Source organism: Amblyomma maculatum, chromosome 2 (assembly GCF_055883805.1).
Source record: "Amblyomma maculatum isolate TAMU_Amacu chromosome 2, ASM5588380v1, whole genome shotgun sequence".
NCBI classification, from domain to species: domain Eukaryota; kingdom Metazoa; phylum Arthropoda; class Arachnida; order Ixodida; family Ixodidae; genus Amblyomma; species Amblyomma maculatum.
Window position 1 is genome coordinate 28,351,399 of NC_139345.1, and position 27,322 is coordinate 28,378,720.

The 27,322-nt window shown below is 45.5% G+C and overlaps 1 protein-coding gene across 1 annotated transcript; it reads left to right on the forward strand.

Annotated features, from left to right (window-relative positions):
* LOC146198208 (uncharacterized) lies at positions 1-27,322 on the forward strand. Its single transcript, XM_084591861.1, has 6 exons — positions 1-290; positions 1,001-2,521; positions 17,674-17,821; positions 20,932-20,986; positions 24,255-24,267; positions 24,761-27,322. Exons 1-6 carry the CDS (start codon positions 1-3, stop codon positions 27,249-27,251), a joined length of 4,518 nt encoding a protein of 1,505 aa, XP_084447987.1. The 3' UTR covers positions 27,252-27,322.

Here is a 27,322-nt window from a genome sequence, read left to right on the forward strand (position 1 = left end):
ATGGCGGGCGTCAAGCAGACCTCCGCCTCGTCCGGCGGCCAGCAGGGCTTCGTGCTGTTCGCGTACGGCCTTTCGGTTGTTCTGGGCACGGCGTTGCTGCTGCTGTTCTTGGCGGGCCGGTCATCTCTGCTCGGTCCGAGCGCCTCCGTTTCGTCCGCTTCGGAGGAGGGCTGTTGCACCGAGCTTCTCGGCCATTTGGCCACCACGGTCGACGAGAGCGTCGACCCCTGCACCGACTTCTTCCGGTACGATGTCGAAAGTGCTCCGAAGGATGGGTCGCGGGAAGTGTGGTTCGGCGTTCGATGGACATTCGCAGAGGGAACCGCCACAGCAGGCGGTTGTTCGCGCCAGGCGTTCTCGATCATGCTGACTGAAGGAATGGGACGTTGGAAGGGAGAAAAAAAAGGGGTGGGGCTCTCGTACGAAAAACCTGTTTCTTTGATGCATTGTTATACCCTTGCAGCGTTTTACAGCGTTAATGAAAGAGGCCAGCAGCGGTCTTAGGTGCAAAGCTTCTCATGTTGTGGTGACTGAGCCCTCGTAATAGAATTATTCTGTGCCGAAGAGAGAGAAGCAGGCGCGCGTTCTGGGAAATATTTGCTTTATTTGCCTTCGAACTCCAAGGGTCTCAGCCAGGAAGCAATGAATTTATGAGCAAAGCTTGTTCCCTTCGAGTGCTTTCGAGGGTCGAAGGAGTGAAAAGTCTTAAGCTGGCCGATAGGCACAGCATCTAAAGAAGTTGGGCGAGTTGTACTTTAACGGAAAGGGGAATAGAATGATAAAACCCTACCGTATGAAGCCACCTCCGACGCATCTAAATTAGTACAATTTCGCTTCCAACGTTCTGCATGCTTTTGACTCAGCTTGGCGTGTCGTTTCGTGTTGTTCTGGAACAGAACATACCCAGCCGCTTGCTGCAACTAAGGTTAAAATATTAAATATTGACAGTAATGCTCTGCTATCACGTGCGTGCAATCACCTGAAACGAGCGAATCTGCAGGTACGCCTGTGGAGACGCGCCACAGAGGATACGCCGTCGCGACTACGAGGACAGCTGGTTCTACAGCCAACTCTGGCTTCCCGCGCTCACGGGAGAGGCCAGAGACGAAGCCAGCATAATGCTACGGCGACTGTACGTCAGTTGCGTTCGCAATGACTTCGACCCAAAGCACGCGTTCGCGGACGCCGGAGCAGCTCTCCGCGAGGCTCTTAACGTGAGAAGCACAAATGCATTGAATGTTCCGGCGCTCATAGTCAAGATAACCGCTGTACTCCGCATCGACTTCTTCGTGCGCATGCGGCCAGAACAGGCACAGGGGTACACCGTAGAAGTCCTGAAGGAGGAGGCTAACAGCATCGAGCAGAACGCATTCACGCACGTAGGCGACACGGCAAAGGTCTTCGAGCTGAGGGACACGCCACTGGACCTGGCATCCATACACCGGGACGTCCTGGAGGCCATGGCGGACGCACAGTCTGAACGAAGCAAGATAGCTTCGAAAGGCCGTATTGATGTGCACGAAAACGCAAGCTGGACTATGGGTGGCCAGATGACGTGGAGGACGGCGCTGGCACTGGAGGGCCTGTGGCATCCGCGCATGCGTATCTATTGCGACGACCCTCTGCTCCTTCAGCGTCTCATGAGGCTGTTAATGGTGTTCTGGCAGGACATGTCAGTCATTTACGTGTTTCACCTGAGCACGTGGAACCTGGTGCGGAGCTCTATCGGCGACCGCTATACTCTAGCCTTTCCAGGGCCTTGGCAGGACTCATGTAGTCGGGAACTGAAGCAGTACCCTGAGTTGTGGGCGGCGGCCGCGGCTTACAAAAAATCCTCCGGCGTCACCGACCTCATCATATCCTCGCTCGTCGATGACCTTGTCAGCCAGGTGCAGAGCGACAGTGAACACCTCTTTCCGGACACCTTGTTCTCCGTCGAGCGGCAGATCAGCTTCCTTCTTCCCGCCCAACTTTTTCAAGATGACTGGAGCGTTCCGAACGCCAGCGAAGTTTCGTACTGGGCGAATAAGCTCATGGTAAATGAATGGCTGACTGGTACCGTACTGTCCTCAAGCAGAGCTGACCTACACGGGATGATCTCTCCCAGAAGGATCTTCCTGGGCGCCGACTTATACGCCGACGTGCGAGAGGATGCCGGGGACAGGATGTTTGTAAACGACGCCTTGGTAGGGGTCGACCTGGCCACGCAGATGTGGCAAGTCGTTCTCAATTACGTGACCAGCCGGAACAGTGCCAACGCCACGCGTTTTCTCAGCTGCCTTCAGAACACCATAGGGCAGCGGTCCGTAGCACAGGCGGCCCTATTTCTTTCTGTGCGGTCGATATTAAGGATGCGCAGCACGGTCGACTGGGACAGGCTTTCTCTGTCAGTCGGCAGCCTCAAACCATTCTCCAATAGCAGACTGTTTTACGTCGTGTACCTAAACCAAGGGCTTTGCAAGAAGGCTCTTCGTGGCCTTGAGACAGCAGACAACGTAGTTGCATACGCAGACGTACTCAGGCACGTCAGTCACTTCCAGAAGGCTTTCAAGTGCTTTCCCCGTGGCGTTAAGTCGAAGTACTGTTTCGATCACAATACATTATAGCCAGGTTGTTTGAAATTTTTCTACAAAAGTGACTGCGGGCACTTTAGGTCGAGAAGGGTTCGCTTTGCACATTTTTTTTTTTTTAACGCGCACTGCAAGAACAACCAGATGTGCGCCTTGTATGACAGTATTATCGTTATCGCATCTACTGGCGTAAGCTTTCAAAAGGTTTCTTGCGATGTAAGTGTGGCCACATATATCGATTCAGTAAACAGATCGTTAGATTCCCACAGAAAGACACCCACCAACCGAGCTAGCTCGATAACATGGCGCTCAGATAATGACGGCTTTTGCCGAATCGTATTGCGCTTTGCCCATGAGAGGTCCTGTTGAAGCCTTTAAAATAACGACAAAGTTATGTGATTGCTCCTGAAGGCGGCTTTTGCTTCCTTCTATGAGTGGTTCGAGATGGAATTTTTGATATAGCGTGGAAGCACGCACGGAAATTCATTCATGCGCTGCCTGACGCCCATTCGAAACACTTTGGGGCATCACTGTGCCATCATGAACATATTTTTTACATACAAAAAGCACATCAAGCTAGTTGACTTTTGCCGAGTTCAGGATTAACAGAATGGCGATGCTTTCTTACCCACTGCCCTCATACGGCCAATGGAAATTCGTTCAGCTGTTCCAGTGACTCTCAGATACCCCGCCACTGCGCTGCAGCCTTTTATATACATGCGACTTTGGCGGTGCGCTCCTTGAAGGTTCCACAAAACATAGTTAGTAGATGAGGCGCGTCCAGTCCTTTAAATGTTTTCATCGGGCGTAAACATGGTGGAGTTGCACATTCAAAGTGAATCAATGTTAAGCGTGCAGTACGAACCTGCTGTTGCTGTTTAGTGTGCGCGCTGGAGAACGTCACTGTTATAACCTACTTCTTCAGCGAAATCATTAGCGGTCCTTATTGGTAAACATTAAAACATGATCTATTAGACACGATGTGAGATTGGGTAAGTTTTACCTTATCGGAAGAGTGCAAATATTCCAGCATCGGAAGTGCTCCATCTGTATATATCTATCTGTATATATACTCCATCTGTATCCCTTCAAGTGCACATCTCACTTCTTGTGCGCCGATTGCGTGGATTTCAGCGAAACGAAAGCGTGAACAATAAGTGGATTTCTTAAGCATTTTGCACAAATTCACCTCCACGAAACTTCGAACACTGGTAAGACAACTAAACTTTGGGGCACAAAAACTGTCAGAATATTATACGAAAATAAAATTAGAATAAGAAATGTTGCTGTCTCATACAAGGCTCAGTGGCAGGGCAGTGTTTCTTAGCACGTGTCGCTGACATTGGCGTAGAGTTTCTGCTTTCAGTTGTATGCAGCACCACCTTACTTTTGTTAACCTCCACACCCACGAATAATGTTAAGTACTGCGTTCGGACTGCGCAACTGATCAGCTTTTAGGACAGAAACATAGGGCAGAACCATGGAATGCACCCCGGTAAGATCTATACAACACAGCGAATATGCAAGAATCTGAAATAGTTTGTGCGAGAACGCCCTGCAGAATATCGTTTTACCGTAAGCAGTCCGGGGCCAACCGGAACTGGAAAGTAACTGAGCCAATTAACATATCGGCAGCTAAGTATGGTGTCGGTGCAAAGCCTATCCGCCGAAATTCGTTCATTTCTTAACGGCCCAGCCGGTGTGGCATCATGGTTACGGCGATGGACTACTGTTCCCAAAGATGCAGGATTGAACGCCGGCCTCGGCGGCCGCTTTTCGGTGCAGGCAAAAAGCAAGGCGCCCGTGTGCTGTGCAATGTCAGTGCACATTAAAGAACCCCAGGTGGTCGAAATTTCCGGAGTCCTCCACTACGGCGTCTCTCATAGCCTGAGTCGATCGGGACGTTAAATTCCACAAACCAAATCAAACCATCATTTCTTAACGTCGCTGAGCATTATTGGCCCACCCTGCTTCCTCGCCTCGATTGCGACACAAAGAAGGTTACGAAAAACAGATTACGACAAAAAGAAGCGAGCGTGCTGAGGGCACCGATAGAAGCCAAATAGTTTCTCACCTTATATTGCGAGTTGTGCTTTAGGCTGCAGGAAAGTTCAAACTTCCACTCGAATAGCATCGATGGTAAATTGATTGGACAATAAACACATCTTTAGAATTAGCGAATTTCTAGAGTTATCAAATGAGCTAAGGCTTGTTCCCTACCCCACGGAAAAAAAAAAAAAAAGACGGGAAAAGAGTACAGCACCAAAGTTCAATGACTATCATTTTGTTGATGTAAGTGCAAGTGTGAAGCCACCGCAGGTGGTCTCGGTTTGACGATGTTATTGCCCCAGCTCAGTTAATACGGCACTCCTCATGAAGTGTATGAGTGCTTTTTTGCGCGCCCCGCCGGGATGGTGCAATGGTAAGAACCCGCAGTTCCCGGTTTCGAACCCGACCACGGCGGCTGCGTTTCGATGGTGGCGAAACGAAGCGGCGTCCGTGTGCTGTGCGATGTCAGCGTTGTTGTTGTTGTTGTTGTGGCTGCAAGAAGATTGGTTGGTTGGTTCATAGGAAGGGAAAGGCGCAGTATCTGTCACACTTGCTCTGTGGACACCTGAACCGCGCCGTAAGGGAAGGGATGAAGGTGGGAGTGAAGGTGGATAGAGAGAAAGGGGGGCCGTAGTGGAGGGCTACGGAGTAATTTCGACCACCTGGGGATCTTTAACGTGCGCTGACATCGCACAGCACACGGACGCCACTTCGTTTCGCCTCCATCGAAACGCAGCCGCCGAGGCCGGGATTCGATCCCGGGAACTCCGGCACAGGCTGCAAGAAGAAGGAAAAGAAAATGCACGGGCCTGCTACTGGCTCTAGCTGAGCCACCTCGGCTGCCTCGTGCAGACTGAAGAGAAAATAGAGAAGAAAGAAACGGAAGAGGGAGAGAAAGACGCGCGCCGCAACAACAGCCGTCGTCCACCACCGAAGCGATGGCGGGTGCAATGACGGCCTACAACAGACAAAAATTCGGTGGCAGGCAAGCCCCCGCCGCAAGTGGCGGTGACCTACCTGCCCCAGCCCCAACAGGGGAGAACTGAAGCCGCGATGTTAGCGCACGTTAAAGATCCCCAGGTGGTCGAAATTACTCCATAGCCCTCCATTACGGCTTCCCTTTCTCTCTTTCCACTTTCACTCCCACATGCCTCCCTACCCTTACGGCGCGGTTCAGGTGAAGCAAGTCTGACAGATACTGCGCCTTTCCCTTCCTGTGAACCAATCATTATTATTATTATTATTATTATTATTATTATTATTATTATTATTATTATTATTATTATTATTATTATTATTATTATTATTATTATTATTATTATTATTATTATTATTATTATTATTATTATTATTATTATTATTATTATTTTGCGTAGAAGGAGCAGTCGTCAGTGGAATTCTAAGGGGAGTCGGGGAAAAAAACAGTAGGTTAAACACACCAGATAAGAGAAAATAGAACGTGATGCAATGCATGCACGCCTAAAAATTTAGCACATCTTAAAATCGTTGCAAACTATTAAAGGTAGCGCGGCACCAGACTGTACGTACTAAATATAACAATAAAGCCGGAAACTTAGTTCTCATTGATGTCTCCAATTTAATACACTTTCATTTTTTTTTATGAATCTAGATAGCTTGTCACAGTTGGTTCTAGTTTTCGGAGCCCCGTGATTGATGCCTAAAACTGTACCAGGGATTAATGTCGTGTCAAAATGTGCGTATCTTTTTGACACGGATATGTTGGATTATTTTGTAGAAAATAAGTTGGTTTGCTATGATCATTTCGTAAGGTCACAGGTTCTCAAATCACAGGGACCTCCTACGCAATGTTCAGGAATGCTTAACACTCTCGTTTTTCGTCTGCCTATTGTAGTTACACTGCGCAGTAGTACCTCATACTAGCGAAAGCTCGAAATAAACTAAAGCGCAATTGTGTGTCTTCCACCGAAGGTGTCATAATGTAGAAATTTCTAAAACATCTAATTAATCAAGCTATATAGGTGGCCGATGTGTTCTAACTATATGTTTATGCTGGAATCTCTAGGAAGCAGATTTTAGGAAATTGTTGCTCAGGCATTTACTGAGCTCTCGTTTTATTCGTACTGTTCATTATACGTGTTGGTTGCGTTTGAGGACAAAAATTGAGGAAAACATTTGAGGAAAGCCTCTTTACAAAACTCGTAACTGCAATTTCCTCTTCATTTACACTATCATCATCATAATTATTGTCGCTACTATCGCCCCGCCGCGGTGCTGCGGTAGTTAGGGCTCTCGATTTCTGTGCCCAAGAATGTGGGATCGAATCCTGGCCGCGGCAGCCGCTTTTCGGTGGAGGCAAAAAGCTAGGCGCCCGTGTGCTGTGCGATATCTGTGCACGTTATAGAAGCCCGGGTGTTCGAACTTTTCGGAGCTCTACACTACGGCTCTCCACACTGAGTCGCTTTTGGACATTAAACTCCACAAGCCAAACCAACTAACGCTACTATCATCATTACCAACTAAATGCACCGTCACTGTCATCGCTACTACTATCATTATCACTAACTGCATCGCCATTGACATCCCTATTATCACCCTCACGTTAGATAAGGAGAATTACGATAAGTTGCTCACAAGCTCGGCGTAGAGTGGTAAGAAATCAGGATGAAGTACTGTATGACATGACAATGATTCCGAGCCTCCACAGCCTGTGAAGGAAAAAAATGCAGGTCATTCACGCCGATGGAAATGTCTGCTCTACGCGTAAAAATGTCATAGACAGTGTGACACGTGGGCGGGACGTTCTCAGAGCTCAGCCTGCGCCGCCCGAATGGCTGAGCCTGTTTGATAAATTGGCAACATTGAAGAAGATTTAGGGTTGTGTATAAACGGATGTTTGCATGTCCCTGCGTTCTTTGCTAGCTTTACTGAATTTATGATGAAGCAGACAATAAATAAAAATATTTCTCCGTTTAGTTGTGGTTTGCGCACTCGATTGGGGATCAGATGGATAGTGATTTGATTCCCGGTGGGGACAGATTTTTTTTTCTCTAGTGTGAGTTCATGCGGATATTTTCTGCGAACATTTCCTACCGACATTTCCACAGCCCATGAGCTTTCCCCTCATTATGATATATTAAGTTTTAAAAGAGTTTACTTGTAGTCTATTTCCATTCAGACATTAAGACGGAATAGTAAATACTGATTCATTGTTTCCTCAAGTTTGTGTTTTGTGCGTGAAGTAAAAACATTGTCGTCTGCAAATAGTGCTATATCAGAACTTCATACGTTGTTAATACATACCAAAAATAAGGTGGGCCTGAGTTCCAATCTGTATACGGTGTACTTAGTTTTGTGCCAAGTAAAGTAATAGCTTATAGCATTCGTAAATTTGAATAATTTGTATTGACCAAGAAAAGGAATGACGTATAGCATTCAAATAATTTAAAGAATTTGTAAAAAATAACCTTTATCAATCTAAAGGGAGTTCCAACTGTCCCATGGCATTGCGACTTAACGGGAAGTATACTATGACTGAACGAGTTACACACTCTTCACAAGTCTAGAAACAGTCTTTGTACAACCCTTATTTAAAATGTCTTGAAATTTTCTATTGACGCGGTATTAAAGGCCTCGTTCCTCAGAAATAGGAGCAAAAACTCACGGGCATGGCTCCACCTGGTGGTAGTTGGCAGATGACGGGGCCGTGCTCTGACTGGTCTTGGAGTTGTGTGACGTCACGAGAACACGTGACATGGCCGCGCTGGCAGGCGATGTCTACTCGGACATAGCCCTTGAGATACAATGGTAAGATCAGAATCTAGCCCTCTAGTACCCTTGCGTCCCGAGTTACATACGCTGCCTCTAGCCCACGCAGACGAGTTTGTATTGCATGATTTGGCTAAAGTTGGGTATTACACTCGATTCCGGATATATCGAACCCGGATATATCAAGTTATTGCTTATATCGAACACTCAAGATATCCCCTTGAAAATTACTTGCAAATGTATAGGGGTGCGTACGCTTTTACCGAACTCACGTTCAGCGGAACATTCCATATATCAAACTGTGCGTTACGTCCTTTTAGGGTGGGCTTCTCCTAATAACACCCAAACGGTCACTTTTCGCGCGCAGTAGGGTCGGCTGCGCAGCCATGGGCTCCTGCTCGAATATCGTGCTTGTTTTTAACAAGGCGCTGCCGTGATGTGACGAAGCCTGCGTTCAATGCACCTGTTGTGCGGTGAAGCCAGCCTTGCTAACCAAAGAAAGACTGAAAAAAGCCTTTAGTGGAACGGGAGGGATCCACCCCGATTTAAATTCGGAGAATCGAGAAGTTAGGAAGGATGAGAGTAGCTTCTTTCTTATTCTGCAGACCCGCCCGTAGTTAGTCGACCTCTTTTACAGTACTCGAAGCATACAGGCCGCTCGCACTGCCACATACCGCAACGGCATGTTGTGTTGCGGCGCTTGATCGTATCTTGTGTGCTGAGGTGGAGATGTCGTCGCGTGGAATACGCTGAATTGCGCGTCTTACTCGCGAAAAAAAAAAAAAAAGATGTGCAATGTTATATAAGACGTAGGTCTGCTTTACCAAGGCTCGCAGCGGTTCTCGTGTGGCCTGCGTCGCTGCTCAAGTAGACAAAGAAACCAGCTGTAACCTATTTTAACTAAGTTATTATCCCATTTATAATGTGGCTGTAACAAAATTGGACCTCTTGTGATCAAGGCTGGCTTTTCCCAAAGCGCTGTCCGCAACAGCTTTAACGTGAACCCCAACCTAACAGCACCTTTAGAACGCCCGCTCGCTTCCACGCAGCGACACGTGGAGGTACGACACAATGCGCAACCGCGGCGAGAGGTGGGCAGCCAATAGGCAAGCGGGCAGCCTATCGCGGAGAGAAGCGTGTCGATAGCATGCGTACGACGTATTTCACGCTTATCTCTTACAGGGGAGCTCACCTGTTGGCAAGTTTTACGTATATATCGAAGTACTGCATATATTCCACTACTCCATGATCCCCTTCAAATTCTACATATCAGGGATCGAATGTATATGTATGTCTGGTGGGTTTCGATATAATATGTTAGCTTGGGCTGGATGTAATGTGTGTAAAGGATCATAAAGGCACAAATTAAGATTAATTATTAAGTACATAGCAAAATGCATGTACGCAAACGAGGGCCCCCAAGGGGAAACAGCGAACGGATCTCTTGACGCACTCGGGTCAAGGCGAGGTTTAAGTCTTCCCCAAAATGTTTTCATGATGTAAAATTATTCTGTTGATGTGAGTGTTTGAAATCGGGCTTAGAAATGGGCATAATAAATTTCTCTAAGGACTTTGTTTTACGGTCACCAATAGTAGAGTCGAAAACGTTCGATAAAATAAGTATCACAGATATTTGTGAGTAGTCTGTAAGCGCATTCCTGTCTCCTGATCTATAGATCAGGGAAGATATCAGTGTCAAATTTTAGTTAATAATATTTGCGAATATATTACTTAACTAACTTAATTCTCAATCGGCTGGGCCTTGATTTCATTATAACCAGCGAAGCATCATCTTTTATTCCATATGTTTTGAAATGTGGTGAAAAGAAGAGTAATGCGGCATAGAGCTAATGCTCTTCGTCGGTTGTTTACTGCCTGCTTTCACCTTATCTGCCCTGTCTTATTATGTACTTGATTTCTTTCTCGTATTCGCCAAACACTGCCCTAATGTCACATTCCAATTTACCTGAAGGTCTTCTAGAGACCTACACCGATCTGTGACGTAAGCACGATGCGGTGGCGCTTCTATCGCCAGCGTGGTCCGACTGGGGGTGAAAAATAGGCTTAGCGCCCATAGGAATACATGGAAACGAAATATTCCAAAGCAGTTTTCTAATTTCACGGGTCATCTGTGATGTCGTTGTTCGGTACAGAACAACCATGAACGCCCTGGAATAGATCGTGGAAGTGTGAAATCTCATTACCGAGGCGAAGTATTTTTAAAACACCGCAAAACGTATCGGGGTGCGAGTTGAGAGGGCGACCCATAGAAATACTTGTAAACACAACTTACCGCAACATTTTGCTCGGTTCAACAGCGTTGAACCCTTTTCATTTTTTGGTGAACGTCTTGTACGACGCCCCGACTTCATGTTGCATGACACCACTACATTCTCTTGCAAGTAATGAAAGTCTGACGACTTGCGGGACCGCTCATAGCGCGATAAATTGACCGCGCACAATTGCAGATGACCATGCACCACCCACTGTCACTAGCAGACGCTCCGGAGCTGGAGGCGGCCGCGGTGGGTATCGCCAGCTACGCTGTCGTCTGCTGGAATGCGCGAATCTCGTTCGGTCCTTATTGTTGCATGGCGTTTGACAACTGCTTTTTAAATGTAATTCTGTCTAGCACGCATCACTGGAGTGACAGTATTATCAAGCTTATTTACCTTATGCGGCAGCATATGAGACTGTAAGCAAAACTGCGCGATTCGCTACACCCAGCTTGCCTTTTGGCGGTGTCTGGATTCATCACACAGGTTATTCGGGGAGCTTTAAAAGTAGACTGCCTCCGTAATGACGCACCATACTTTATCACACACTTCTTCAAAACGCTGGTCAATGTTTAACGACCGGCAATCACTTCTGATGCTCTGCGAAATGAGAAAAATGTTCCGGTAAGTTGTGTTTACATGTATTTCTACGGGTCGCCCTCCCAACTCGCACCCCAAAATGTTTCGCGCTGTTTTAAAAATACTTCGCCTCGGTAATGAGATTTCATGTTTTGACGATCTGTTCTAGGATATTCATAGTTGCTTTGTACCGAATAACGACATCACAGGTGCCCCGTGAAATGAGAAAACTGCTTTGGAATATTTCGATTCCATGTATTCCTATGGACGCTAACCCTATTTTTTCACCCCCAGTCGGCTGCGGCGCCACGAGCGTCCCCTTTGTTTGTAAACACGGTGTTGGTCTATAGATTTGTTATTGCATTTTACTGTGTTTTCGTAAGACACCCCACACTGGGGAAAAGACGAAGTTCGGCATAGTGTTGTTTGCACTTGCCACCTTCCGAGATTGGCAGGGGACAAGGCAAGTGGTGGGAAGAAAATTCTTCTCCTCTATCTTGTTGGGTGTGGGGAGGCCGGAAGGTGGCTGCCACGGCCAGTGTCGCCCCCCCCCCCTACACACACGCACACGCACGCACGCACGCGCGCGCACACACACACACACACACACACACACACACACACACACACACACACACACACCAAGGAAATGGTTGGTTGGTTTGAATGACTTCGTAAAATTAATAATGAGTATGAATGACTCATCAGAATTTGTAACTCCTACAGTGCAAATACAGATAAATAATAATGGCTCAGAAACATGAAAATGCACAGAAATGAGTCGGCAAAAACGAAAATGGCTAACAATGCCTCAACAAAGAACACAGCAAAGTTTCTCAGCAGGTTTTCGGCGAAGTTAAGCTAAAAAAAAAAAATTTACGGAAAATGAAATACAGGAGAAATTATACAAGAAAAAGAAAATATGCTAATGATAGATGCAATTCAATGCAAATAGAAGAATAATGATACGCACTGCCTTTAACAATGTTTAATACCGGGCAACTTTTTTTTTACTATAGTTGGTTCCCTACTTCCCATGATTCCTTAACCTGATGGCGGCACAAGGTTCGATTATACTTTTGATGTGCTTTCTTTAGGTATTAATTAAGTTTACACCAGACCTTCTTAATATCCTTGAAAATGTTTACATCCCCTTCCGCAATTATAATATTATACGCATTATATTTTATTTGTTTTATTTTTATTCTTAAACCATTATCTGTCTACTAACTTTGATTTATTTATCTCCACTGCGAAGCTTCGATCTAGATGAAAACTGATTTTGCATGATCCTGGGCTTTCGTTTTTCGGACTCCCCTGTTTTACTTTTGTTCTGCGCTGATCAAGTGTTTTTCATTTGCTTGGCTGTATTTCATTGCTGTTACCGCCAATCACTGGCTAGGGCTACGGACTCGTTAAGCCACCTATTGGCAGCTTTTTTTCCGTCGTCCTCCATCTGTGTAATGTGCATGGCAGAAATAAGGTTTGATTTGATTTGGTTTGATTTGGTTTGATTTGATTCTTCTCTAAAGTATGGGGTTCTGATTGCTTTCTTATAATATTTGTCATATAATTGAGGAAACACTTCATTGCAACACACATTTAGCTTGCATTAAAATATTTCATAAGCATCCTTGGGATCACTGTGGTAGTATAGTAGTACACATTTCCGAATTGGCCCTTTACGCTTGTTTTTAAGCTTTAATATAGGCTATAATCTTTGGAAAAGAAAAAGCTTCCTTGGCGAATTTTCATCTGTTATTCAATCCTTAATTACCTAAGGAAATTTGTTGTTGCTAATTGTGGTTTGTAATATGAGTGGTAATTAACACTGGCAAATTACTGCACAAGATACCACTCCAAACACCAGTTCTGGTATGCTCACATATTAACACAAGCTTTATATTTGCAACTCTTTTACAACCAATATTACAAATTCTCACACCAGTACAAGGCAGTTAAGTTCTGGTATTGCACCACGTACTACTCACCACCTGCTCTGTTTATATTTTTGTCGCAAGTGCAAAATAAAGGTAGCAAATTTGTTTAGAAACTTTTGCATGAATTCCTCAATGGCGTGTAAAAACTCAGTTTAATAGTCAGCTGGATGTATATATATATAGCAGCAAGCTAGTGAAGCTAAGACGTTTTTATCACCAATATTCAAGGTTAGCGTTTGTGATTGCGTAGTTCTCAGCAACACCGTAATCACAGCTGTATTCCGCCATGTCGCTTCCTCGTCTTTTTTTGTGTGTTTTTTTATTCTATTTTATCGAAGAGTACGCACGCGTTGCATTGTAAGAAATTGTATCACATTACAGCACGCTTCAAGATGGTGGCAAGGCAGCGGTTCGGTACTGGCTCTCTCCTGGACGGGCCGCCATCGTCTTCGTCCGCCTCGAGCCATCGACCCGGGCGGCGTCCAGGCTGTTTCCGAAGCAAACTGCCGCCACCAGCAGCCGCTTCTCTTCCCCGTGATCGTCGTCCCTTGCCAATTCTTTTGTTCATCTACGTGCTACTGCATACTGCGTCTGTAAAGCTTTACAGCGGGAGAGCATGGACACCGTCAAATATGGCGGCGCACATGCTTTATAGAATCTCCTCCACTTTTTCGTAAAATGCTCAATCCCTGCAACGGCGTAGAGGTGATCTGGAGAGGTACGTCGTGTACACCTCCCATGGCGCACGGGTCTGCAAACAGTGCATTGCGGCGAAGCAAACGTGGCCACCGGCGAGATGTTCACCTCGGGATTAACCGAACTTGCTCACGTGTGCGTCTCACACCAAAAATCAAATTAACGTGCGTCATGCGCTTTCCTGTGTCATTTGTATATTCCTTTCCCCAAGATACATCAGAAAGGAACCAAAATTCATTGTATCAAAGGAAAGCAGAAGGGATTTTTATTGTATAAGTATGAAATAATAATTATTCATGGAGGTAAGTGATTACAAGTAAAAGAGCAAAACAACCGCATGCCGATGGTGGGATCCAAAGCTCCTCATTTTCTCTGCATTTGTTTTCAGAATAGCTTATAGAGGCCTGCGTGGTCGTCTGAGTGACTTCCGACAGCGAGTACAGAAGTACCGCTTTCCAGTGATTCTGATCTGTGAGCCCAACATGCCGGCTGCTTTCCGTCTTTCTGGATATGCTCTGTTATGGTCTCGAGAAGCAGACGAAACAAGCAAAGTGCTGGTATGCCGATGGTGGGATCCAAAGCTCCATGGTGGAAGTGCGCAATGTCTTGGCGTACACATGTACGCCAAGACATTGCGCACTTCCACCATGCTCTATACAGCCTCACAACACGAATCACTACATTTGTTTGACATTAACCCTGAAAGGACGAGTATTTTCTGTAATTGGCGCTTATATTTCACCGAGAGATAGCTTGGACAAGTCATTTATTTTCAACAATCCAGTGTTGTGCAGCTCCTCGTATTAGGGTGACTTTAATTCTCACCAACCTCAGTGGGGTAGTGCCATAATGAGCATTCGAGGAAGAGACCTGGCAGATTTTATGCACACGCAAGATCTCGTCAATATAAACGACGACTCACCGACGTTTCTACGTGGAACAATTTACAGCAGCTGCTTGGATGTGGCGTTTGTTTCCAGAAGCCTCCATCCCTCTGTTTCTTGGTGTAGTGATGTGGAAGCACATGGGAGTGATCACATACCAACCTATGTATGCATCAAGTGGTTCGCACCTGCCACTTCGCCTCGTGTGCAATACACAGACTGGCCCGCCTTTAGGGCATCGGTGGAGACTTCCAGCGTGGAGCTCCAGTCACCATCTCAAATAGAGGGCCTCAATTCTTCCTCTCCCAGTGAGAACACTCGCTATGTTTGTGTGCTGGCGTCAGTGTCCAGCATCTACGTAGAATTCGAGCGGCTTCGCACGATCCATCGGCAGGCTTCAGTAAGGAAGAACGAAATCCGCGCAAGATCTCGCAATTTCTCGCCGAGCTAAACGACAAGTTTTGCGCCACCTGGAAAGGTTAGGACGACAACGTTGGAGGCAGTTTTGCTCATCCCTGGATCCCCGTAAACCGCTGTCGCGTATCTGGCACGTTACGAGAAGCTTTCGCATACTTCCGCAATAAGGCACCTTTTAAGACGTGCCCTGTCCCTTTATCAACGCCGCAATGAAGATTTCTGTAAAATGGTTGTGGGCACAAACCAGGCACAGTAATCAATTTCAGAGGTTTTTGCGCCACCTTCGCCGAATGATCAATAGGACTTGTCCTTTTCAATAGCTGAATTAGACGCCGCTCTTGCTTCTTGTCGGCATTCATCTGCACCTGGTCCTGACGGGGTTATTTATTCAACCTTATCAAACCTAGGAAAGGATGGTAGAATTGCACTACTTAATTATTTCAATGATATATGGGCTTCTAGTGCTGTTCCTGAACACTGGAAGATTAGCCGCCTGGTTGCTCTTTTGAAGCCTGGAAAGCCCCCTCTCGAACTTACCTCATACCGGCCAGTTGCCCTAGCAAGCTGTGTTGGAAAAGTTATGGAGCGAATGGTGCTGGCAAGACTTGAGTGGTTTCTAGAGAGTAATGATCTTTATCCGAATATGATGACTGGATTTCGCCGGGGACGCTCTTCCATCGACAACATCATCGACCTTGTGGCGACAGTAGAACACGAAAAGCGTCACCGTCGACTAATAGCTGCTGTCGTTTTGGATATAAAGGGGGCTTACGACAACGTCTTCCAGGATACTATTCCTGATGTACTTGACGACGTTGGAGTTGGTGGCCAGCTGTACTTGTGGATTGTGAGCTAAGTGGCCGCTCTGTTTATATGACTACACCTGATGGAGATAATACCCGCTAACAGGTCGGTCTTGGAGTTCCACAGAGAGGAGTCCTCAGCCCAACTTTATTTAACGTTGCACTAATTGGCCTGGTGAGTGAACTGCCAACTAACATCCACATCAGTGCATATGCTGACGACATCTGCATCCGTGCTTCTGGTTCGACGCACCCATAACTACGTGCGAGATTGCAATGAGCTGTGTCATCGACATCGATGCACTTACGGCGTCAAGGTTTATTTTTAGCGGCAAAAAAAGTGTGCAGCGATCGCGTTTACGGGAAAATGTGTCAGCGGCCGCTACCCCATTACTCTCCATGGAGTCGTAATACCATACATCTCCAGGCACAGATTCTTGGGAGTAATTATTGACCACCGACTATCTTGATCGAAACACATTATTTTGGTGAAGAAAAGGCTAATTAATTTTTGTCATGTACTTCGTTTTATAACTGGCATCAAATGGGGTCCAACTGAGCGCTTCTTAATACGGCTTTACGAGACTCTGTTTGTTAGCGACATCCGGTAAAGTCCTCCAGTAGTCTCTAGTATGAGCATTTCCTGCTTGCGGACTTTAGAGAGCGTGCAAGCGCAGGCACTGAAAATGCCTTGGACTGCCCAGATGCACCTCTAACAAAGGCACAATTGAAGAGGCACATGCTCGCCCAATATCCATATACTTCTCACACGAACCACGTCGTGTATATTTACGAGCATTTACAAGACACCGTTTTCACCCACTCAGCAAGACTCTGGATGGGCGGCCGGACTGCAGTTTTACAAGTGCACTACGCTGCCATCAGTCGCAAGTAACACACAGGATATGCCCTCCCATATCATCCCGCCCAGCCACCATGGCCGGGTGATGGCTAAACCTTTGGTACACCTTCGTGTTCTCTGAATACTAAAGAAATCAATGGTGCCACTTAGTGGATTCAAACAACTTACTCTGGCACACATCTGCTCGGAATATCCTAATTATATTCACGTATACACCGATGGATCTGTGTCAGAACAGGTATCCACTGCAGCTGCGGTCATACCAGCTCTGAAAACGAATCTACATTTCCTTTTGAGACATACTTCTACATCAACCGCTGCTGAACTGGCAGCCATTCGGGAATCTGTTCGCAACATATGTGGGAAACCACCTTAAAAATGGTGTATATTCACGGACTAAAAGACTGCATTGCAAATTTGGAAAACCTTCTTACGCCACACTGCCTACCAGTCCCTAGCACTAAACATTATGAAGCTCCTCACATCTGCACAACTGCAAGACCACAGGATAATGTTTCAATGGATCCCTGCCCACTGCGGGCTCCATGGAAATGAACAGGCCGATGTTGAAGAGAAAGGCGCACTCAGCAATGGCCTCCACCACACTGACACCAAAGTACAGGGACACAGGTAACGAGTGAAACTCAGCTGTCTCTCCACATTTTTGAAGGTCGAAATCAATGCGGAACGCAGACATATCTTTGCAGTGTAAGGTTCGTGCTTAATCGGTGAACGAACTAATTTTTGTATCTTCCCCCCAGTGAAGCTTGGGAGGCTAACAGCCCTTTTTCATATCTAGTTCGGATAAAGCAACGGACAAGTTTCATCCATTGCGCTGTTCTTGTCACAGGTGTGCAAAGGAAATGGTTGCCGCTTTGAGCGTGAGAAAACTGAGTACGGTTCGGCCAGGTTTCCTCAGTGATTCCGGATCCAAACTTATCGCCGCCGCCACCAGCTGCCTCGGATCTCAGGACCAAGGGGCACGAGTCGACGTACTGGTGTGTATAAAAAGGGTTACAAGTTGCCGTCCATGCATCAACGCAACGGAGCCGCCCAGCCCACGGCCCGGTGAGTGCGCACGCTTCTTTCGCTCATAGCCGGCGTAGCAAGCAGGGCGTGAGGACGCCTCCCTAGCACTCAAATTCCAGCAATGTCTTCATTCAATTTTTACGTCCTCTAAGGGGCAAATAAGTTTTGTTGAATTGATATTTTTTTTGTCAGAGGGCCAAAGCGGAAACCACTGTCTGTATTACGGCCCGTGCTTTTAAAGGCACGTGGTTGGTGTTTATTTCCATATGCACCAGAGTACAAAACTGTGGAAGGGAACACACAGCATTAAAAAGCCGTGTGCATTTTAACTTTTTTCTTCTTATTTTTATAGAGGCGTGAAAAGTACTCTTTGTTTGTTAGATAAGTACTTTAACCGTATTCTCAGACGCCCATTGGTGTGTACCCACAGACTGTAAGCCAGTAATTTACTCAGTTTCACTGACTTGCCCCAACTAACATTCATCGCTCTCCAGCTGCTTTCAGCTATGGTCCTCAGCAAGCTCGGCCGTCACGAGAACAAATGAATACGATATCGGCAGCAGTGAGCCTTGACGGGCAGAAAACATGCGCATGTGCGCACTTTATGCGGTAGAGAGAGAGAGAGAAACTATTTTCTCTAAAGAGAATTCGACGTTGAAATCAGCGGGCGGGTCCCAGGCGCTAGTCCAGAGTTCAGGTTCAGCGGGCCCAACATGTGTTACGCATGGCCCCTAGTGTAGTCTGCCTTTTGCCGAGGCAACAATGCAGCCTCCACTGGTAGCACAGGAGCGGGCAAACGACTACACTGCCTTAGCAACGCAAGGGTAGTAACTGGTTGAACTCCAGAGATCCCACTGAAATGTCCTCCGGATCATTTGCTTGAAGCGAAGGATTCATCCAGCTCTAAGCCCAGTGCGCATTCAATGCAAAGCTTGTTTTCCTCGGGCAGTCATTTTTGGACCGCGAGAATTACTGAAAATTGATGGTAACCAGTTATCAATTTATTTTACACATTAATAGTGTCTTGGCTCGGGTTTAGTTACAAGTTCTCGACATTTTTTATTAGAATTTAATACATTGGAGTAAGCATGTTAAAATAACTGGCATTCCTCATTCAGCTAGCCTTCACTTATTTCAGGGTATACTGTTGTGGTCTATTTGCTTCGCCCGATAGATTGAGAAGAGCGATAATTAAGCACAAATCATATTATTTTTGCGTCTTTACTTCTGCATTAACCTTGCGGCAGAAAATGATGTGATTTATGGTGGAGTGGCATACATCGAGCGTATATGCACAGTCATAATTTACGCTAAGTGTATGCTGGATATTTGAGCGAAGGCTTTTTGACATTTCTAGACGTCGAGTTAAAAAGAAATAATATTTTCAGAAAGATTCTCAGCCACAGCGGACGTAATTTTACCATTTCTAAACACATAGCTCACGTAACGAAAACTCTGATTAACTTTGAAATCAACACAAATGTGTGGTTAGTGACAGTGGGGGTTATCGAAGCTGTCGACAAGAAAATGCATATCAGTTTTGGAAATGAAAAAAAAAAAACTTATTTGGTAGAGCCCCGCAGCAAGAGAATCCTCCAGCATTCTTTCGGCACAACTTAAGTGATGACATTAGGCGCCCATATGAAGCTCGGTGGAAATATGGTGTCCACTAACGTTGCCTTGCTGTGACTGTAGCTCGCGATTTTAACTGCAAGCGCTATTGTAGCGAAAGAAAGAGAAGCAAAAGAAAGTAGTACATACTTTTGCTTCTGCGCTTGAAAAGAACAGTTACTGCTAACTGTATGGTCTTACTTTTCAGAGCGACAAAGTCAAACAAGGTGTGTGACACGGCACAGTTTAGAAGGCAATGATAATCTGGCGTTGTAGCCACTGCAACACGTCGCTGCATTATTGTCACGCCCACGTCTTCTAACTGCTCATAGGCACTGACTACTAAACTCTCCTAAAGAAATAATTAAATGTCAGTAAGGTTTAGTTAATTAGCTATAAGGAAGGTATTTGCAATAAATTATCTCCGCAATGGCGAAGAGTTTGTTCCGGAAAATATTTTTTTTTTTTTGCGCAATAATGCATATACAGCTCGTCCGGTCGAAAAGCGTCGCCGTAACACGAAAATGAGTCGTAATAAATACGCACGTGATTTGTTATCAAAATCGTGACGCAATCGTTCTTTGTACAGCCTTCGAGGAGGTGTCATACTATTTCGGTGGTCATTTAGGATCTATCTGCTAGTCACGTTAGATGCTTACTTGCGATAGGGACTCGAACTGACGACATATGTACATCCGCCGTGTGTAGAGATCGACATTACCTCCAGTGCAGATGTGCACCGTGAAGAGAGACAGATACTGCGCCTTCCTTTCCCCCAAAACCCAAACCAATTAAAGACGTTTAAAACTTTGTCAAACTGTGTGCCAATGTCTCAATAGAAATTGTTCGTGGAATGAAAAGCGGTGTTAAGGGGGGCTATCGCGTCTACTAAGCTTAACCATCATCTTTTCTTTCTTTTTTTTCTGACTTCCAGATTTTAATAATTTGTGAAAGCACACGCAGAAAATCCCGCTCTTTATCGCAGCACTGAGCATCTGCGTTTTGCGAAGTCATATATACCTTTCGTAAAATCTAAAAACCTGCTGTTCACCTTATCCTTACATCGGCACCTCGGCTATAGCTTGAAACATGAACCGTCGCACCCGTGGCCTGGCTGCCTAGAGCATCCTCTCAGCACTTATCAAAGCGTATAACGTGCGTCAGGGCCGCCTCCCTGCTGCAGTTCGTTTTCATGTTACACGATGTTACACGAATGGTCAGTAAAGAATGGACTCCAGACGTTGAACGATAATCCTATATGTACTTGTTAGGAACAGTGGCCTTAAGGTAATGTCTTTTAATATCAGCGATCGTCAACAAAAGGGAATGCTTAGTCTGGCAGCTCAAGAGACGACCTGTCACCTGCACATGTTAGGAAAGTAATGTATCAGTACGACGCTCCTATATTTGCAGCATTTGCAAGACGCGCAACCTCATCAGCTTCGCGTGACCTCTTTCTATTTTGCAGACAATGAGGTTCCGCTTCTTAGTGGCGGTGGCCCTTCTTGTTGCCACAGCTGAACGTGAGTCCACCGTACTTTGATAGCGCTACACAGCCTGAGCTATTTCAAGCGCAGGCCTGGTATAGCTAACGAGGCAACACTTGGACAGTGGTCAAATATGTGGGGGTATTCAGTGATGAATACATGGGCGTTCAGACCACTGCAATGAATGACACGCTCAAATAATGCTATTCCAAACTTTCAGTTTATGCAACTGCGCATTCTAGTCCGAACGTTTACTGTGCATTCTAGAGCGAAACAAATTTGGGGCCGAAAAATATGAGCCGCCACTCACAAATCTCACAAAGAAAATCTACTGGCACCCTCTCCTGAAAGGAGCAGGCGCTCATAATTCGTTAAACAATTCAGACAGAATAAAGTTTTACTAAAAGCAGCTTGGTTCAAAAAGGGCTCATACCTTTTTTTTATTCCTCACTATGGAAAAACCTCAGGGACGATGTTCTGGTGAGTTGGTTCATCATCATGGAAATACAGCGCTTTGGAAACAAGGACAAAATGTAAAGTGGACAGCATGTGCGCTAACTTTTACCTCATTTTTGTTCAATGCATTACAGGCTTTTATACACTGTATGATAGATAGAGAGATGTATTTATTGAAAGGAAAAGGCAGAGAGGTTGGCCGGAATAAATCAAATCTGGCCTGCTACTCTGAGCATATACAAAAGATGATACTAGCATGATATTGCGACGCACGTCAAAACATATTGCCCAACTTAACATCTGTTTCTACTTATTTTTTTAAGTCTATCTCCTTCGACGAGAATGATATTGAACGATGCTTACTGCTGATCTTGAGGATGCGGGTTCAATCACGGTCGTAGGAGGTACAAGCAAAGCGTCCATGTGCTGTGCGATGTCAGTGCACGTTAAAGAACCCCGGGTTGTCGAAATAGACAGGTCATTTCACCTTACAATAAAAACCTTTAGTATTACCGCGTTCTTGCCTTCAAGTATACAATTTCTAATATACTGCTGTAGCCGTATTTCTATCCGAAATCAGTCCTCTAGACGACGTGTTTTCCAATGCATCAAGCCAATGACATCGAACAAAAATTACGAATATCTCGTGCTTATTTCATAGAGACGCTTGCAATTACACGTGTATTATAATCTTAGTTTGCCACTTATTAATGTATCCTGCGTATTTTATGCAGAAAGGTACATTTTAGAAGTCAGCGTCAAAAGTATGGTTATCAGGGCTTCGCTATACCAAGTGCTAGCCGTGCTAGAGTGTACTAATACACTCTAGTCGTGCTGAAAAGTTTCTTGAGCGTACATACTGGTCGCTGCAATTTTAAATGAATGTTTTCACAGTCTACTTGCCGTTATGACCTTGATCGTCGCGAAAGTGCTGCGCAGGAGATGGCAATGCTTGTCGCGCTTTAGCCGCAGTCAATGAGTTGAGTTGAGTTGAAGGTCCTTCATTGAATAGGAAGGCTCATGGCCATGGATGGGAGTAACAGGGAGTAGAGGGGTTAACTTTTTAATCTCATAATCCAGTAGGCTTTTAAAGCTGAAAGCTAATGCAGCAGCTCGTGCCTGCATTCATTGTAACTGGTCGTTTACACCTGTAGGAAGAAACAATACCTCCCCCCCTCCCCCCTTATAAACAAAAAACTGATCTATGAAACTTGTTGCGAAAGAAATATATTTGTGCTCGGAATTCAATATATCGACAGATTTCTACTGTCATGCTTAGAAAAAAAAATAGGGTAACTGAGCAGCCTTAGGAATTATCTGCAAAGCTCCTAAATTTTGCCTAAAAATAAAAAAAACGACCACTGTTATTAGATTTTTCGCACCTGGTGCAATGCGCAGGGCTTGCTTATACAAGTTTGTTACCGGCGTTTTATTTTTACACAACGTTGTTCCCTACGGCGTTACATAAGGTAATTTCGCAGGAACCAGGTGTCGACTGTATTCGATGCACAAGAATTGCGTTAGACGCCAGAATGTGCAATGCCAGATAGCCAAGTCAACAAGCTTTCAGATGCAAGAGAACTGTGAGTTGAGCTAGTTGGTGCATCATTTTTTTTTAAATGATGCACCTAGAAAAAGCCCCGTCATCGAACCTGGCACGTAGTCAAAAGCCCCCTTTGCACCCTCCTTGCACTCCCCTGTTCAAGGAAACTACAGTGTTGTACAAACACAGAGAGAAATTAACACGAGAATTAAAAGAGGCCTATCTCATTCACAAGAATTCTGACACATGCGCAAGCACCCCATCTGTTATCATTCATCCCCGAGAAATCTCATATCTTGACGAAACTAGTTAAAGTGAAATGTTGTTTTATCTGCGAACATGCGCACTTGGTTGTCGGAGCATTTTTGTATATATTCGTGTTCTTTCAATAAATCATGCAGTTGATAGTCAGCGCTGTTCCCGTCTACTCGCTTGTCCTATGTTTGTTGCGCTGTGTATTAAAAAAAAAAAAAAAGCTTTCAGATATTCTTTCTTTTTTTTTTACGTTCGATAATTCGAACTACACTGCTGTTTAGGAAATTTAAAACGGGGCAAACTTGTGATTTTAATACCCTTCAATTTTGCAAATACGCTTTGTTCCCTAAATTCAGACATACAAATTTGAACAGTTAGGTTGCTTAATTAATCGTATAATAATCGAACTTTGTATGATGTTCGTCTTGCTGTAAAGCTCAACTGCAAAGACCGTGGAGACGTATCTCTCGTAGTTTCTAAAATACAACTTTGTAAACATTTGAAGAAATCAACCGGCGTAGAAGCACTCTAAAGTTTGCAGTTTTCGATATATGTAATCTAATTGCCACTTTTTATTCTTATAACCCAGTAGGCTATTAAAACTGAAAGCTATTTCAGCAGCTCGTGGCTGCACCCATTGCACCTGTTCGCGTACACCTGTATCACTTTGTCTTGCTGCGCAGTGTGTGAAATCATAAAAAAAAAAAAAAAGAACACGGTCATCACAAAAACATCACATCATTGTTTTCTGTTTAAATATTCGCGTTTTCTGTAGGCTAGCTTGATGAAGGCAGATGATTATTAGCGCTGCAAAAATCTGGAGAAGGTATTTTATGTCATGCATATGGCGACGAAGGACGCGGTGCTGGCCTCAGCTTCAAAGTGGATGGTTTGTTCAGTTACATTGATTAAAAGCAAAATTTGCTTCCATAGCTGAATGTTCTTAAGCAAAATCTAAGTCGTCTATTTCACCTGTGAAAAGTACCATTCATATCCTCACAATGTACATTTATCATCTTTTTTTCATGTTCCTCACTTGGTACACAACAGGATGCCATGGCCGGTAAGTCTGAAATCCCTAACTTCTCTGCTTTTGTTTTCATGACTTAAAGCTAAATTTGACTCCACCTTTAAAACAAAGAGGATATAGTATTCCGAGAATGTGCGTGAGAAATAAAGAATAGCTGTACAAGCGGAGCTTGTGCCAGTGGTAGCCATCATAGCATCAGTAACGTATTGATGAAAGATGGCCCCGAAAGCGAATTCTCTGGCACGTTCGATGCTGCTAGGAATCGCCGCAGGTTAGAAAACTGACGAACTTTCTTAAGAAGTGTGTATTAGAAACTAAATTCGCTCGATCGCAGAATGACCGACGCTAAAAAAAAAAAAGAAACTGCAGTGTGCTGTTGTGGCCGAACCCCATTGTAAACATTGTGCCCTCTGAAAGAGCCTGTGCACCCTCTAGTGAAAGGTAGTAGGTTAATGCCAGTTATATGTTGCATAATATCTATCCAACCGTCCATCTACGAATATGCATTTCACTCCTTTTCATTCAGTGCACTGGCGTCTAACCGGCAAAGCACCTCTGACGATGACGAGGCATACGTTGTGGAAACTCTCAAGGACATCGGAAGAAGCCTCAAGGAGCAGTTCCTCGTTATTGGTAACCGCATCCAAAACAAGACACATGAGCTCAAACAGGCCGTCGGCGCACACGCTCAAGAGATTAAGGAGCAGCTAAAAGGACTCGGTGAGCAGCTCAAGAAATCTCGTGACGCGCTGAAGAAGAAGCTTTTCGAACTTTTTAGCCCCGCTAAGTATTCGGACAGCGGCTCGAACAATTTCCAGACTCTAGCGTCGCTTGCCAAACTCCGCGAGAAGCTACAGAAGTTCATCGACGAGGTCCACTCCGCTACAGGGGAGAAATGGGAGAAACTGAAAGCGCTAATTCAAGAACTGCGAAGCGAGATCAGGCAGAAAGTCCGGGAGCTTCTTTATGGCTCTAGCAATGCCGCCACCTACAGCGCTCTCGACGCTTATGAAGACGATGATGACGAGGCATACGTTGTGGAAACCCTCAAGGACATCGGAAGAAGCCTCAAGGAGCAGTTCCTCGTTATTGGTAACCACATCCAAAACAAGACACATGAGCTCAAACAGGCCGTCGGCGCACACGCGCAAGATATTAAGGAGCAGCTAAAAGGACTCGGTGAGCAGCTCAAGAAATCTCGTGATGCGCTTAAGAAGAAGCTTTTCGAGCTTTTTAGCCCCGCTAAGTACTCGGACAGTGGCTCGAACAATTTCCAGACTCTAGCGTCACTTGCTACTCTCCGCGAGAAGCTACAGAAGTTCATCGACGAGGTCCACTCCGCTACAGGGGAGAAATGGGAGAAACTGAAAGCGCTAATTCAAGAACTGCGAAGCGAGATCAGGCAGAAAGTCCGGGAGCTTCTTTATGGCTCTAGCAATGCCGCCACCTACAGCGCTCTCGACGCTTATGAAGACGATGATGACGAGGCATACGTTGTGGAAACCCTCAAGGACATCGGAAGAAGCCTCAAGGAGCAGTTCCTCGTTATTGGTAACCGCATCCAAAACAAGACACATGAGCTCAAACAGGCCGTCGGCGCACACGCTCAAGAGATTAAGGAGCAGCTAAAAGGACTCGGTGAGCAGCTCAAGAAATCTCGTGACGCGCTTAAGAAGAAGCTTTTCGAACTTTTTAGCCCCGCTATGTACTCGGACAGCGGCTCGAACAATTTCCAGACTCTAGCGTCGCTTGCCACTCTCCGCAAGAAGTTGCAGAAGGTCCTCAGTGGGGTGGACTCTGCTACTGGCGAGGAGTGGGAGCATGTTGAAGCGGCGATCCATGACCTCCGCAGTCAGATCAAGCAGAAGGTCCAAGCGCTTATTCGTAAACAATCTGCGGCACTATATTTCCTTAGTGATGACAATACGAAAGAGCCTGCGTCTCCTTTGGCTGAAAGGGCTCTGTCTCTTGCGACGAGAATGTTCTCATTAAGATGGCGTTTGGCAGCCCTGCTTAAGGAATTGGAGGAAGGCGGTGAGGAAAAATGGGACGTCGTCGAAGAAAAAATTGGCCGCCTCAGGAAGGAAATTCGTTACCAGACAGAAATGTACTTCAATCGAACCAGGCCACCATCTGCATTGTACTACGCAAGCGAAGAAAATGAAGAAGTTGGGTATGTCCTAGACACGCTGAAAGGCCTTGCTCGCACATTGAAGGAAAAGTTTCTTGTCCTCGGAGAAGAGATAAAGGCTAAGCTTGCTGAGTTAAGAGTGGCCGTCGGTGAGCACGCAGTTTTGGTTCAGAGGCAGCTAGATGAACTTCGCTTGCAGCTTGAACAAGCCAGAGCACAGTTGAAAAAGCAGCTCTATGAACTTTTCAGACCTTCACAGTATGCCTACTTTCAAGAAAATGCGGTAACAATTTACGAAAAATTGGGCGTACTTCGTGAAAAGCTGAGAAAATTTCTCGAAGACATTAAAACCCTTTCTGGCGAAAAATGGGAACATATGAAAGCGGCCATTGCTGAGCTTCGACAAGAGATCAGGGAAAAGGTACAAGAGCTGCTTGGAGGAGAAAATAAAGGTCCTGCCTTGTACTCAGCTGATGAAAGCGCGGTCAAGAAAGACGTGATGGCGACACTGAAAGAAGCAGCAACCACATTGAAGCAGAAGTTTCAGATTCTCGGGAAAAAAATTCAAGCTAAAGTGGCCGAGCTACGAGACGCGGTTGGCCAGCATGCAGTGGCAGTCAAACAGCAGCTTGAATCTCTGAAGGCCAGGTTCAACAAAGCTCACAGTGATCTCATGGCGAAGCTTTTTGATCTTTTTAGGGTTGCACCGTACGGCGCACTTGATGAAGCCAAGAATGAAGATGAAGATCTGACGCGTCTGGAGATGAAACTGGAGCGAATCTTGTGCGAGTCTGGAGCGAGCCCTGCTGAAGTCTTGCCGTCCTTGGAAAACTCGGTTAGTGAGCTGTGCCAGGAGATGGAGGCGTACATCAAGAAACACGAGTAGACACCGCAGCTTCCCCTGCAGAAAAAGCATCATTTTCTTCCCCTTAAGCTAAATAAATTGTTTACAGTGAA